The 16,686-nt window shown below is 39.4% G+C and overlaps 1 protein-coding gene across 4 annotated transcripts in view; it reads right to left on the bottom strand.

Annotated features, from left to right (window-relative positions):
- AP3B1 (adaptor related protein complex 3 subunit beta 1) overlaps positions 1-16,313 on the bottom strand; it is a 275,250-nt gene extending 258,937 nt beyond the window's left edge. For 2 of the 4 annotated variants that reach the window (XM_027100772.1, XM_027100770.1), the window contains exon 1: positions 16,010-16,244. In XM_027100772.1, the coding sequence (XP_026956573.1) occupies positions 16,010-16,137 (128 nt within the window). In that variant the 5' untranslated portion in view covers positions 16,138-16,244. Of the gene's footprint in view, positions 1-16,009 lie in introns of all 4 variants that reach the window. The other 2 variants (XM_027100769.1, XM_027100771.1) reach the window with 2 other exon arrangements.
- Positions 16,314-16,686: the final 373 nt, after the last annotated feature.

Raw genomic sequence — 16,686 nt, 5'->3', positions numbered from 1 at the left:
TACCTATAATCATTATTCCCAAATCCTTGATAACCACACAGAAGAAGTGGCCTAGTGCTTATTAACTCCATTTATTTTTATGTAGCACACATTAAAGATACTATATGATTTTGTATTTTCAAGTACTTGTGAAATATAATTCAGAAAAACAATAATGTCAAATTTAACGATAATTTAAAAATTAAAAACATAAAGCAATGGTTAATGTGAAAATTAACAATGATTCTAAACTTTTAAGTTGAGAAAGGACATTAAAAACAAAACTTTTAAAAAGCTCAAATGATCTTAATGGTGCCAAAATAGTATTAATAATAATTGTGCTTATTATGTATCAGGCACTGTTAACTGTTTACATATGTTAAATCTTTTAATCCTCACAATATTTCGGTGAGTGCAAGTACTATTATCATCCTCATCTCCATTTTTCTGATAAGGAAACCAAGTGCATAGAGTGATAAAGTAACCTGCCCAAGTGCCACTTATTAACTCTGTAACAAGTTTTCATACCCAGGCAGAGTAGCTCCAGAGTGGGTGAGCTTAAGCATTATGCCATACTGCCTCAGCAAACTACAATAAACAACTTTATCTGCCATCTTCCTCCTACAAAAGTAGGAAGTGGGTCTGATTCTTTTCCTAAATCTTAAGCACAGTGCAAAAGCTGTTTGTATAATGAACTTCAAGCATTTCCCCAAACTTCATTCTCTCTTCTTGGTCTTTTAAGTGAGGTTCAATTGTCCCACTCCCTTCAATGTTAACTTAGTACAAAGATTCCTCCTTGGCCTTCTCCTCACATATCACACAACTTCCCCTCAATGGCTTCCAAAATCATCTATCAATTGATGACTCCCAAATCTGTATCTCCAACCTAGGTATCTCCTGAGTACCACACCCATGTATCTAATGGCTTAATGGACACCCAACTATCAAACTCAACAGGTCCAAAACAGAGCTCAACACTTTCTTTCCTCACTCCAAACTTGCTCTGTCTCCTGGGTTTCCAATATCACAGAATACTTCCACCATTCACACAGCTGACCATTCCAAACACTTAGGTGCAGCCAGAGTGATCTTTCTAAAATATAAATCTCACCACATTGTACCTCTACTTAAAATCCTTTGGTAGCTTCTTACTGTGCAAACCTTTATGATAAGTTCAAATTTATGAGCATGGTATACAAGACCCTTCATAATATGGACCCTGACTATCAACCATCTTTCACGTGTCCCAATTTCCCTCCAACTCTGTGCTCCAGCCATACTGAACTTTTCCTATTCTTTAAATAAGCCCTAAATCCTTGCCTCTAAACCAGCACTGTCCAATAGAATGCTCTATGATAACAGAAAGAAATATTCTTTATCCACATTATCCAATATGTTAACTGCTAGCTACACTGAGCACATAAAAATGTGGCTAGTGTGACTCAGAAACTAAAATTATTTCAATCAGTTTAAATTTAAATAGTTACCTGTGGCTGGTATCTACGGTATTGAACAACACAGCTCTAAACCAAGGTATACGCTATTCCCTCTGCCTCAGGTATGTGTGGAAAGCCCTGGTCAGTGCTAACATGTAACATCGTTAGTATTGACTCTTCTGTTAGGTTATTCCCTTTGTTCTTGTAGTTAGTAATTAATAAGGTCCCACTCTATACAAGGCACTATTTAAAATAAGACACTATTTTCTAATAGTTTAGTGGTTCTTCCAAGATAGTGGCTTAATTACAATTTGCCCCTTAAAGGACTATCACTTTAAGAAATGAACAGACTACACATATTAGTAAGTGAAAAAAGCAAATTACAATATTACACTAAAAAAGTATATAGCTTTGCTTTAAAAATACACAGTATATAGGCAAAAAAGACTGGAAGACCTGTATCTTTTTAACTGATTCTCTGTGGGTATTAAAATTAGGGTTATTTAACTAATCTGTATTTGCTAAATTTTCTATAAGGAAAGAGGGAAATCAGTCCAGTGATTATCTTTTCCCTGTTGCATCATCAATTTATTCCTTCCTCTTCATAAACTAACATTCCCTTCCAGATACCATTCCGTTTCTTTGCTCCCCTATACAGTAATACATACTAACTACAACTCTCCTTTCTCTCTCTTTTTTTTTTTTTTTTTAAGATTTAATTTTATTTATTTTTGGCTGCACTGGGTCTTCATTGCTGTGCCTGGGCTTTCTCTAGTTGTGGTGCGTGGGCTTCTCCTTGCGGTGGCTTCTCTCGTTGCGGAGCACGGGCTCTAGGCGCACAGGTTTCAGTAGTTGTGGCACCCGGGCTCTAGAGCGCAGGCTCAGTAATTGTGGCGCACGACCTTAGTTGCTCTGCGACATGTAGGATCTTCCTGGTTTAGGGATCGAACCCACGTCCCCTGCATTGGCAGGCAGATTCCTATCTACTGCACCACCAGGGAAGTCCCTCTCCTTTCTCTCTTGAACCCACTCCAGTCAGGCTTTCAGCCCCACCACTGCACCTAACCTGCTTGTCAGGGTCACCAAAGACCTCCAAAGTGACAAATTCCAAAGCCACTTGTCAGTACTGTAATCTTACTTGACCCTATCTGACAGAAAGGCTCCAGGAATGCCCCAGAGATTAGTACTCTGACCTCTTCACTTTCTACATTCACTCCCTTAATGTCTCACCCAATCACGGTACTTAATACCCTCTATAACCCTATGGCTCCCAAACTTATATGTCTAGCCTAACTCCTCCCTAAGCTCCAGACTCATATATCCAACTGCCTATTTAATATCTCCTCTTGGATGCCTAATAGGTATCTCAAACTTAACATGCTCAAGCTCTTGAACCTCTTCCCCCTTTAAAAAATTCCTCTTTACACAATCTTCATTTTGATAACAATTCCAAACTTCCAGCTGTTTAGGCAAAAACACCTTGTGTCATCTTTGGTATCTTTTTCCCTCACACACCACATCTAAACCATCAGCAAATCTCATTGGCTCTACTTTCAAAATATATCCAGAATCCAACCACTGCTCTCCACTACCACCAGTCTGATTTAGTCATCCCCTTCTCTTGCCTGGGTTACTGTGGTGGTCTCCTTGCTGGTCTCCCTGCCTCAAATCTGCAGTCTATTCCTAGTTGAGGAGACAAAGTGATACATTAAAAACGTAAGGTGGATCATCTCACTCCTCTGTTCAAAACCCTCCAGTGGCTTCCCTTCTCACACAGAGTAAAATCCAAGTCCTTAAAATGATTTACAAAGCCCTACACAATCTGGCCCTTACCTCTCTGACCTCCTCATCTGCTAAGTCCCCCCTCTTTCCTTCATTCACTCTATCCAGACACACTGACCTCTTTGTCAATGCTCACAGGTCAGAAACTCTCCTGCCTCAGGGCCTGAGCACATGTAATTCCTCTTGACTGAATACTTCTCCCCAGACATCTGCATGTCACTCCCTCAGGCACTCCAGGTAGTACTGTCAAGGATCTTTTCCTGACCCTGCTATTTCAAACTCAACCCAACCTCCACCTTAACTCTCTATCCTCTTTCCCTGCCTTACTTTTCTCTACAGCGCTCCTTGTCATCAAATGACCAACCATCTATTTACTTGTTTATTACCTATCTTCTTCCAGTTGGAATATATGCTCCATGAAAGCAGGCATTTTGTCCACTGATTGATTAATCCCCAGCATCAAGAATAGTACCTAGCATAAGAAGGCACTTGTACTTGTTAAATCAGTAAGTTACTTCTATATTTTTTTAGTTATAGAAATAAAATTATAAATGAATAAACAGGTCTCAAGTATCCTACAGACCATAAACTTTTTGAAAACATAAATATATCTGGCACACCACAAGCACTTAATAGTTACTGACTGACTTCTAAATGCCCATTCTGCTCAAAACCTTCCAATGCCTTCTCTTTACACTCATAGAAAAATCCAAAGTCCTTACAAGGCCCTGCACAATCTGGCACCGGACCTTCCACTCTACACCTTACCTCTCTGCCCCCTAGTACTAAATTCCCCCCTCATTCTTCATGACCACATCCTTAACCGAGGCTTTAAGAAACTTTAACCCATTTCTAGAGTAAAGCTGGGTGATGTGTAGCTCTGCCAACCCATGATATTGGGACCAGCCTTATTCATAAGTCTCTCGCTTATCCAGCTGCCATGTTAACTCACTCAGCTGCAGGATTAAAGACACTGGCCTTCGGGCTTCCCTGGTGGCGCAGTGGTTGAGAGTCCGCCTGCCGATGCAGGGGACACGGGTTCGTGCCCCGGTCCAGGAAGATCCCACATGCCACGGAGCGGCTGGGACCACGAGCCATGGCCGCTAAGCCTGCGTGTCCGGAGCCTGTGCTCCGCAACGGGAGAGGCCACAACAGTGACAGGCCCGCGTACCGCAAAAAATAAATAAGACACTGGCCTTCTAATTAGGTCAATTCCTATCAGCAGTACAAATAATCAGCCCATCAATAAGCAGACATTGACTATAAATTGTTCACTTTTGTAGATCTATGAACTCTTTCCAGCTGACATGCTAAATAAGTCTTCCTTAAATACACAAACCAAAGACTGTTATTCATAATAATGTGAAATATAGGAAAATCATTTCCTTCTTGAATATTCTACTCTGGGCTCTTCACTTTAAATTTTGAATTTGGACTGCAGGCAATTAGTTTTTGGCAGTAGTTCATTTATATACACAATTGCAATACTGTCAAATTATTTCACTATAATACATTTGTCATTCCATGAGCATTTGTAACTTTTCTGCAGTAAAAAAGAACATTTCAACTGACCATCTGTCTGATTTTTTTTGTTTTACTCATTCAGTTCTAGTAATGTTACCCTAAATTCTAAATATTTTTAGAAGTAATATCTCATATCTTGGTATTTAATGGTAAGGCCTGAATTTAAGTATTCCATATTTTCTCCTTGGATTTCACAAAACCAGTGATCTTAAAAATAACATATCCTATATCAAGGGATGAATATTTTCTTGGTTGAGTGTTTAAGATAAATTGTAAAAGTCAGAAGTGACTCTCCTGGACTTCTCTGGTGGCGTAGTCATTAAGAATCCGCCTGCCAATGCAGGGGACATAGGTTCGAACTCTGGTCCGGGAAGATCCCACATGCCACGGAGCCCGCGAGCCACTACTACTGAGCCTGCGCTCTAGAGCGTGCGAGCCACAACTGATGAGCCCGCATGCTGCAACTACTGAAGCCCACGCACCTAGAGCCCCTGCTCCGCAACAAGAGAAGCCGCTACAATAAGAAGCCTGTGCACCGCAACAAAGAGTAACCTCCGCTCGCCTCAACTAGAGAAAGCCCTCATGCAGCAACGAAGACCCAACACAGCCTAAAATAAATAACTTTTTTTTTTAAAAAGAAGTGACTCTCCTCTAAGAAGAAATGCAAGCTAAGCAAATAAAATGGAACACTTATAATCTATTGGAAAGTAGGACTCTGCAGTATTTCATCAATTTTTTGTTCAATGTGGTAAAATCTTATTTGATTTCAAGTATGTTTCAAGAATTAAATTACAGGAACCCTACTGCACCACTAAAGTGACAATCCTTAACCTGTGTAGTCAGCCCTTTGTAGAACTAACAGTCTTACTTACGTGAAGACAAAAACAACTAGTTCCTTCTTTTGTTAACAGCCATCTTGGAACAAATGACATTTACTTAGTGAAAGATCAATAAAACTTTGAAATTGGGAGTTTCCTGGCAGTCCAGTGGTTAGGACTTAGCACTTTCACTGCTGTGGTCCAGGTTCAATCCATGATTGGGGAACTATGGTCCCGCAACCCACACGGTACAGCCAAAATAAAATAAAATAAAACACTGAAATTGCTTATATTTTATATGTCTTTTGTAAATTAAAAAAAATATAGGGTCCAATTTCCATATACAGCATGGCAAATACATTGTTTACATCTCCATAACTAGATCTAGTGACCAAAAATTCCAAAAGCTAAGCAGAATTAACAAGATCGAGCACTTACCAAAACTGGAACCAAGGGAATTTAATCTTCAGAAATTGAAGATGACGACAAGGACAAAGGTATGCTATAGAAATCATTAATGGAGTGTATTTTCATACTGGCAAAGCTGGACTCCTGAGCACGAGAGGAAGGAATTCACAACGAGGAGCCTGTGCCTCTTCATAATATGCTAACAACTCAGGACTCCAACATTTTCAGCATCTCAAACTAAAATGTGTTTGACATTTTGAAATTACAGCACGTCCATTTTCTTCAGTAAATCATTGTTTACAAAAATCAAGGCTTATAATAAATACCTTTTGGTAGGTATGAAAAGTTGAGAATTATTACACAATTTAACACTAATTTTATACTTGTATTAGTTCACATTAGCCTTATCTCACCAACTAAATTCTTAAAGGCAAGATAAAGATCTTATAATTATTTGTATTTCTACTGAAAACACAGAGGAATTAACTATACTTATGGTATAGTTAAAGATGCCTTTAAGATGATATAAATAAAGTTAAAGATGGTATAAATAAAGATGCCTTTCAAGAATGGTATAGACTTCAAAAATCCTGATTGTAAAATTCATTCAACACTTATGTGACAATTCTAGGTCAATAACCCTAACCACAACAAAAACTCAAGCAATGACATAAAGAAAATGGCTGTTTTGGAACTATATACAATTAACTTCAGGGTAATGCAATAATACATTAATAGGGATACCAGGCTAAATTTTCCTTCTGTATAAGGTCCACGGAACCCAGTCATGCTTTATTTTTTAACTACGCTGGCTAAAGAAACACTAAATATTAGTAGAATCTGAATCATTCAATTGAGTAAAAGACCTAAAACATTTATTATGCAAAATTATAAGCCAAACACTTTTTGCTAAGCACCTTCACATAAATTATACCATGTAATGTTAGGTGAGTATGTGAAAGAAAGAGTCCTCTATACAATATTTAACAAATATTCAATGAGTCCCTACAAAATGAAAATACAGAATGACTTAATGAGATAAAGGTATCAATGAAAATACTAGGAAAAGTAAAAAGAAAGTAGAGCAAGCTTTGAACAACTGGAACTATAAAACCGTTATATGAAAAAAATTTTAAATATGGTATAGACCCTAATTAAAATTAAATATTATAAAAAATTAAATATTATAAATAAAAAATGGGAAAAAAAGTTTAAACCCTCATATGGAGACACAATGACTCTTTAAAGTATGTCTAAAATAATGTGTTATAGAGTGGCCAATATGGTGGAGGAGGAAGATCCTGAGCTCACATCCTCCTACAGACACACCAGTATCACAACTATTTATAGAGCAACTACAGATGAGAATGACCTGAACACTAGCAGAGAAGAGCTCCTACAACTTAAGATATACAGAAGGAACCACAGAAAGATAGGGAAGAAGGGCAGAGCCACAATATAGTCAAGAACCCAAAGCCTCAGATAGAGGACCCCAAAACAGGAGGATAATTATAACTGCAGAGGTTCTCCCCAAGGATCAAGGGCTCTGAGCCCCACATCAGGCTCCCCAGCCCAGGGGTCCTGCACCGGGAAGACAAGCCCCTAGAATGTTTGGCTTTGAAGACGAGTGGGGCTTACTTTGGGGAGAGCCAAAGGACTGTGGGAAATAGAGACTCCACTCATAAAAGGGCACATACTAAATCTCACATGCTCTAGGACCCAGGGCAGAAGCAGTAATTTGAAAGGACCCTGGGTCAGACCAACTTGCTAACCTTGGAAAGCTTCCCAGAGAGGCAAGAGGCAACTGGGATGTATCCTGGAGACATAGATGCTGGTGGCAGCCATTTGGGGGAGCTCATTTCCCAAGGATACTGGTGCTGGCAAGCATCATTTTGGAATTCTCCCTCTAGCTTGTTAGTGCCAGGACCCAGCCCACCCACCAGCCAGTCAGCACCAGTCCTGGGACACTCTAGATCAAGCTAGCTGCGGGGGGGACACTGTCCTACCCATCAGCAGGCCAGCTGCCATAGAAACCCCTGAACCCCCATCTTCCCTGGGACCCAGCCCTGTCTACCAGAAGGCCCAATACCCAGCTCTACACATCAATGGGCCAGCAAGAGCCCCATTTAGCCCCGGGTACAGCAGCCAGCCAATCCCATCCACCCCACCCACCAGCGGGCCAGCACTAGCTCTGGACCTGGCTTTATCAACCAGCGGGTGGGCACCAGACCTGGGACCACCGAGGCCCTACAGCCAGCTGTGTCAGGACCCAGCCCACTCATCAGCAGTCTAGCACCAGCCCCAGGACGCCCTGGGCCTGGGCCCCACCTACTTACAGGCTGATATCAACCAAGAATTTAAGGTACAATGTAGAAAAGACAGCCTCTTCAACAATGGAGCTGGGAAAACTGGGCAGCTGCATGTAAAAGCTGAGCTTAGAACATTACCTCAGAGCATATACAAAAATAAACTCAAAATGGATTAAAGACCTAGATGTAAAACCTGAAACCCTAAGACTTCTAGAAGAAAACATAGGCAGAACACTCTTTGATATAAATCATAACGATATTTTTTTGGGTCTGTCTCCTAAGGCAAAAGAAATAAAAGCAAAAATAAATAATGGGACCTAATTAAACTTAAAAGCTTTTGCACAGCAAAGGAAACCATCAACAAAACAAAGAGACAACCTACAGGATGGGAGAAAATATTTGCAAATGATGTGACAAGGGATTAATATCCAAAATATATAAACAGCTCATACAATTCAGTATCAAAAACAAAAAACCAAACAACTCAATCAAAAAATGGCAAAGATGTGGAGAAAAGGGAACCACTGTACACTGTTGATGGGATTGTAAATTGCAGCAGCCATAAGTGTATGGAGGTTCCTCAAAATATTAAAAATGGAATTATCATATGATCTAGCAATTCCACTCCTGGGTATTTATCCAAAGAAAACAAAACACTAATTTGAAAAGATATATGCAACATAAGTTCATTGCAGCATTATTTACCATAGCCAAGATGTGGAAGCAACCTAAGTGTCCACTGACAGATGAATGGATAAAGAAAATATGGTATGTGTATACAGACAGACACACACACACACACACACACACACACACACACAACAGATTACTCATTTATAAAAAAGAATGAAATCTCGCCATTTTCTACAACATGTAATAACCAGAGAATATTATGCCAAGGGATATAAGTCAGACAGAGAAAGACATATGCAGAATCTAAAAAACAAATGAACAAATATAACTAAACAGAAACAGATCACAGATACAGAGAACAGGTGGTTGCAGGGGAAGGAGGGGATAGGTGTATAAACTTCAGTTACAAAAAGATGAGTCACATGTATGAAATGTTCAGTGTGGAGAATACAGTCAATAATTATGTAGTATCTTTGTATGGCAAGAGATAACAGCTAGACTTATTATAGCGATCATTTGGAAATGTATAGAAGTATTGAATCACTATGTTATGTACCAGGAACTAACATAGTGTTATAGGTCAATTATTCATCAAAAACAAACAAACTTACAGAAAAAGAGATCAGAATTGTGGTTACCGGAGGCAGGGAGGTTGGGTGGCAGGGGAATTGGATGAAGGTAGTCAAAGGTACAAACTTCCAGTTATAAGTAAATACTTTATCTTACAACTGGGGATGTACTATAGAACATGATGAATATAACTAACACTGCTATACTTTATATGTGAAAATTTTTAAGCAAATCCTAAGAGTTCTTATCAGAAGGAAAAAAAAATTTTTTGCTATTTCTTTAATGTTGTATCTATATGAGATGACGGATGTTCACTAAACTTACAGTGGTAATCATTTCATGATGTATGTAAGTCAAATCATTATGCTGTACACATTAAACTTATATGCTGTATATTATACAGTGCTGTATATAATTATATCTCAATAAAACTGGAAGAAATGCAAAAACAAACAAAAATAAACAAAATAATGTGTTACTATTAATAAGGTACTGACAACTGGGGCAGAAAAAGGAAAATCAAAATGAAATCGGTACTGCTGAGAGCTCTCTAAAATGAAGCCAGGAGGCCACTGAGGAGGTATGACTTATGGACGACTCAGCCCGGATGGAATCTGAACTTTGACCACTTACTATCTTAATGTAGGTATCCAGAATATCTGCCCAATGTTCCAGAAACTCAAAATATTTAACCGACCCTTACCCTAAAATAACTCGTGACAGCCTGTTCCTTAAGGACAAATACTTCCCTGCGTCATGGTCAACCATAATTCTTCACAAACAACTTAATAACCTTGTAGCTTTCATCTTTATAAGCCTCTGACTCTCTTCCCCTGTACAATCTCGAACTGCAATTCTTAAGACCCCAAATAAATTATTTTATTTGCAGCCTTCTGCATTTTCTTGGTCGACAGGACTGGTTGATCTTTACTTTTAATAAAGTTAAGTCGGGGCTTCCCTGGTGGCGCAGTGCTTAAGAATCCGCCTGCCAATGCAGCAGACACAGGTTTGAGCCCTGGTCCAGGAAGATCCCACATGCCGCGATGCAACTAAGCCCGTGTGCCACAACTACTGAGCCTGCGCTCTAGAGCCCACATGCCACAACTACTGAAGCCCGTGTGCCTAGAGCCTGTGCTCCGTAACAAGAGAAGCCAGCACAGTGAGAAGCCTGTGCACCGCAACGAAGAGTAGCCCCCGCTCGTTGCAACTAGAGGAAGCCAGTGTGCAGCAACGAAGACCCACCACAGCCATAAATAAATAAATAAATAAATTTTAAAGATAAAGTTAACTCAAAAACATCCCTATAAGAAGGTTGCTCTCATTCAGATACATTTCTATATGCCCTCCTGAAAGGGAGAAAAAGCAGTGGATGTAAGTTAGATTTGCTGTAATTATATGCAAACTAGAGCCCCATTGTAAAACTCCTAGTGGATTCCACTGAGAAATACTGATATTAAAGGTTAAAGGGTTATATGTAATGTAATTTTCATGGCTGATATCAAGCTGACAATAAATAAAATTTAAGTTAAAAAAGTAAGCTAGGCCTTATCGTTTGCAATGCAAATACGCTGATATAGTATTGATTATATCATACTACTACATGATGTAGTACAACACAAAAGTATGCAGCTCTTACTTGGGTCTAAATTAGCTCTGTGAATCTAAACAAATGAAAAGTCCACCCCAATTTCAGCAGGGACTAAAACTGCTACCTTGGTTACCTATTCATTGTTAAATCCAATGGCCTCTTTTCAGCCTTCGTTCTATTTGCCCTCTCTCTGCAATTCCTAACATAGTTGACCATTTCCTCTAACCAACTTTCCTCTCAGCTTCCTTTTTTTTTTAACCTTTCTCTGGTTTCCTACCCCTCTGAGCACTCTTTAGCTAGTTCTTCTTCCATTCACACCTTAAATGTTGGTGTTCCCTAGCGATTTGTCTAAACTGCCTTGTCTCCTAACCAGAAAAATTCTCCCTGGGTGATTTCATCCATTCCCATGCTTTAATTACTACCCACAATTCTAAATGCTGATCTATAATCTATATTTCATCTAAATGTGCATTTTTTTTTTTTTTTTTTGCAACTGTCCTGGTTTCGGTATACTTTGCCTGAAGAACTCCCCCTGTTCTCCACCTGGCAAAAATCTTCCCAGGCTTTATGACCTAAAATATCACCACCTCAGCAAAGCTTTCAACAACTTTTCTAAATAGTGTTAGTTAATATTCTAGTTTAGAAATCATTTTCAACTATACCATCTTATGAAAAACTCACAAAATAGGCAAGTCCTCTCTAGAAATGAGGACACTGAAGTTTGAAGAGATCAAGCAACTTGAACAAGGAAACATTACTACAGGTGGAAAACATCAACTTAAATCCAGGCCTCCTCACTCTAGGTCCAATGCTCTTTCTAATACACTGTGATGTTCTCAAAAGAAAAGAGATTTGGAAATTTAGTAGTTTTACCATTGTTAAGAAAAATTAATTAGTATTGTCTGTTTCCTTCTAGAAATTAATTCCTAATTAAATCTTTAATCCAGAAATAAAAATATTAAAATTAATTTTTAAATTATACACACACAGCCAAATTGGTTAAGAGTTTAAGACAAAAGAAAAATAATTGAGGAAAAAACTAAAAGCAATAAAAGTTTACAATAGTCTCAAAGGAAACGATTACAAAAAATTAATTTTTTACATTTTAAAATAACGAAATTGCAAATCTTGACACCAATCATCTAATACACAGGCTTGATTAACCAATAAATGATGTATAAAATCTGCTTTCGTAAAACCATTTAAAGCTCTCTAACTTTAGTTCTATTTAAAAGGGAAGGGAATAAATAAGATTGATAAATAGGATTAAATTCAGAAAACAAAAATCATCAATGATCCTGTGACTAGGAAGTGATTAGGCATCCTTGAGATGGTTAGTGAAGGATCAAAAGGACATAGAGCTTTAGGATAAGCGGCCAAAGAACAGAATAGTGGAAGGAGTTAGAACATCACCACTTTGCAGACACTGTGGTAAAGACTGGTTGAACAGATTCATTGATGGTTGCTAAATATAGGGGATGGTGAATCTGATGAAGAGCAAAACATCTGCATGGTCTCCAACTGTCCCCCCCATAGATAGATTATTGGAAAATAAATAAATAATGGACAACCCTTTACCTGGGAAAATTAACATCATGAAGATGGGCATCCTATGCCTCCCGACACAATAGTCTAAGAAGGTAGTACTGTAGCCTGGGATACATAACATGAATGTATGTAGGAACCAGCAAAGACAAGTTGATTAACATGCTATAAAGTAATTGGCTTGTATTCTTCAAAGTGTCCAGGTAGTGAAAGACAAAGGCTAAGGAACTATTCCAGATTAAAGGAGATTAAAGAGATATGAGAACTAAGTGAAATACATGATCCTGGACTGGATTCTGTACTAGAGGAAAAAATGTTAAAAAAAATTAAAATTATTTATTGGAACAAATGACAACACGGGGATTATAGACTGTAGATTGTACTAATGTTAAATTTCCTGAATATAACAGTACTACAGTTGTAAAAGTACTGCAGTTCTTAAATAAAATACACACTGAGGTATGAAGATAAAGAGACATGATGTATACAACCTATTCTCAGATGTATCAGAAGAGATAATAATATGGAATGTGTGTGTCTGCGTGTGTATGGAGAAATAAATGCAGCAATTTTTTAAAATTGCTGAATGTGCCTCAGGAGTAGTTCTCTGTACTATTCCTACAACTTTTTTGAAAACCTGAAACGATTTCAAAGTGTTGATAAATCATCGAAAATGAGAGCAGACGTGCGCCACAACTACTGAGCCTGCACTCTAGAGCTCGCGTGCCACAACTACTGAGCCCGCATGCCACAACTACTGAAGCCCACGCACCTAGAACCCGTGCTCTGCAACAAGAGAAGCCACTGCAATGAGAAGCCTGCGCACCGCAATGAAGAGTAGCCTCCACTCACCGCAACTAGAGAAAGCCCGCGCACAGCAACGAAGACCCAAGGCAGCCAAAAATTTAAAAATAAATTAATTAATTTTTTTAAAAAAAGAAAATGAGAGCAGAGGGGGTGGGCGAAATGGGTGAAGAGAGTCAAAGGCACAAAGTTCCAGTTATAAAATAAATAAGTCAGGGGGATGTAATGTACAACATGGTGACTACAGTTAATAATACTGTATTGTTTATTTGAAAGCTGCTAAAAAAGTGAATCTTGAAAGTCCTCGTCACAGGGAAAAAAACTGTAACTAAGTGTGGTGACGGATGTTAACTAGACTTCTTGTGGTGATCCTTTCTCAATATATAAAAATACCTACTGAATACCTACCTACGTTGTACACCTGAAACTAATACATTACATGCCAATTATACTTCGATAAAAAATAAATTAGAGCAGAGGAACAGGGTAAGCTTTAAGTTTTTTATATAAATTTTGTCATTTGGGTTTTAAAAAAGGCAAGAAATATCACCCTTTAATAAATGAGAGAATGCAAGCTCAAGAGAGATTAAGTGACCACTTCCAGAACAGGGGTCTCCTTGTTTCTGTACAACCCCATTAGGTTGCAATTCAATGGCCAAAATGTTTCTAATTCCTGAAAGCCTCAAGGTCATACACTGTCTACAACTACTATTCAAAGTTTTAAACTTTTAATGAGTTGTATGCATTCTCTAATAAAAGCACAATAAACTTCATCAAGCAGCAAGTAGCATATCCAAGTGCCCAAGAGAATGGGCTCCAAGATTAGATTGAGCTCAAATCCAGGCAGTGCAGTGGTTCTAGCTTTGTGATCTTGGGCAAATTAACCACTTGGGCTCCAATTTTCTCATCCACAAAGTGGGATCAAAGAAGTAGCTTTGGGTTGCTCCTTGATCCTCTGTGACACTTGAGCATCACAGAATAGTTTCCCATAAGCCATACTCACACTCAGCCAAAGGGTTGTTAGGAGGACCAAATGAAATAATAAATGTAAAGCAGTGTGCACAAGCACTCTATAAATGTTAGCTATTTTTATTTTAAATCCAACTTGCTCAGGCACCTCAACAGCACTGGTCATAGTCAAAGCCACACATTTTTTTCCAAATCAGGCCCAAATCTGACAAAATAGGAAATGAAAGGCTCTAAAAGAAAAATATCTTAGAAGTTCACAAAACATAAAAGTAAATCAATTGTAAGCATATCACGTGCGAAACAGACCTCTACAGACTTATACGTTAATTCAACAGTTGAAACATCTGCTAATAGAACAGCAGAGCTGCAACAAGCTCCTTGTTGGAACAATCTATCATCTAAATACACAGAATGAAACACGAAAAGTTAGTTCTATTACTTTTAAACTTTTCTAACCTGCGAATAAGGAAACAAACAAATAAACAAACCAAAAACTCTATTTCACACTCCATACAGGATTTCAGTTAGCTTAATACAGTGAAAATGTAATCCCAATTTCAACTACTAGCACTTTCCAGAATGTCTTTTAAAATAAATTTGAATTTAATTTAAATTAAATTTTAATTTATCTTTCTGACACCGCAAAGCCACCAGCACAGCTACTTTACCTTAATTTAGCATAAATCTAGTGTCAGCCTATTATGTGACCATAGTGTTTAGTTAGCACTGAGATTAAAAAAAAGAAAAACGTAAAAATGATTACAATAAAATACAAAGTTACCAGAATTCTGTAAGTTTAAAACCATTCCTTCGCCCCCCAAAAAAATCAATGCGGTGGGGGGGTTCTTTCCCTTTTCGGTGGTACTTAAAATACTCTGAATAATTCTTTTTTTTACTCTTAATAACTTTTCAAAAAACCAAGTATACAATGTTTAGTGTTCATTTTTAAAATTCACACTATTAATTTGTAAAATTTTACCACTTGCTCAGAGTAACACTAAATATTCTCTACTCATATGCTTATTACTGTGTTTGGGATTGGGGTGGTTTTTGGGTTTTGTTTTTTGTTTTAAGGGTTTTGGGTGGTTTGGTTTTTTTTTGTCTGTAGTGCAAAGGACGTTGCCCGAGAACATTAACGTCTGTATAAACCAGCTTGTCCCTTCATAAAGCGTCTAAAACACCTCCTAGCTCCTGCATTCGAGGGTCACAGAACAGTTTCCCATTAGCCACACTCTCACGTTCCTTCTCAACTCCCCAAACACCCCTTCCACGCTAGTGAGCGAATTTCTCCAGGTGTGATCAAGCAAACATTAAATTAGCTTGAAGCGTTTGTTCAAAATGCAGATGCCTGTGCCCCAACCCAGACCAATTCAGAGTTTTTGGGGATAGCACCTAAGGGCTCCAAATGGTTCTTTTTTCACTGAAGTTTGAAAACTACTAGAGACTCCCCTCCACACACTCATCCCAAACTCCCAACAACTCCCACCAGTCCCAACTGATTCAGCTGCGGGAAACGTTACCGCTCGTTTCCGGGTGGGTCTTAGCGCGACCCCACCCCTCTCCCGGGAGCCCCATCTCGGTGCCCGCTCCTCCCGGGCACCAGCTCCCTAGTCCCGTCCCCACACCCCAAACCTTTCTCCTCACTTCTTCATATCGCTGCTAAAGAGGCCGAAGGCGCCGGAGGGGGAAATGGTTGAGGTCGCCTCCTGACCCAGCTCCGTCGCCTCCCCTCCTCCGGACTGCTCACTGTAAGCGAAGCTGTTGCTGGACATTGCTGCGGTGCTGCCGAGTGTCGGGTTGGCCCTGCCGGGGGTTCTCTCCGACGGGCTCCCGTCCGAGGGAAGCGAAACAAAACTAGTTCTCGTTTGGAGGGGCGCCCGCAGGCGCTTCCGGACTCGTCACGGCTCCCAAAGCCGACCTGGCGGTCCACCCCCTGCGCATGCCCAGTGTGCAGGCGGCCGGAGCCCACCCCCACCCCCCCGGGCACTCCAGGGCCAGACTGGATTTGCCTTCTCCGGGTTTTTGAGGTAGCTGAGAGGCTCGGACCCCGGCTCTGCGGAAGGCAGGCCTCGCGCATGCTGGAGACTAGACTCTCGACTTTTAAAGTTTTTTTGGAGACAAATACCCGTGTATCCATTTCGATCCCCTAGGAGGTTCCCGAGCCCGGACACCTCTCTGTCGGACTCCTGTTGTAAACCAGTAGCTTTCAGATTTTTCCTGAAACTCCAGTTAAGACACCAGATCAACTTTCCTAAACATATCAGGATTGCTTTTCCTGTTTAAGCTGGTTTCTGCTCCTCTCCCTCCAGCCATCTGTGTCT

The sequence above is a fragment of the Aethalodelphis obliquidens genome, unplaced genomic scaffold (genome assembly GCF_003676395.1).
Source record: "Aethalodelphis obliquidens isolate GAN/ISIS:26980383/991018 unplaced genomic scaffold, ASM367639v1 scaffold4, whole genome shotgun sequence".
NCBI classification, from domain to species: domain Eukaryota; kingdom Metazoa; phylum Chordata; class Mammalia; order Artiodactyla; family Delphinidae; genus Aethalodelphis; species Aethalodelphis obliquidens.
This window is presented reverse-complemented; position numbering and strand designations above follow the sequence as displayed.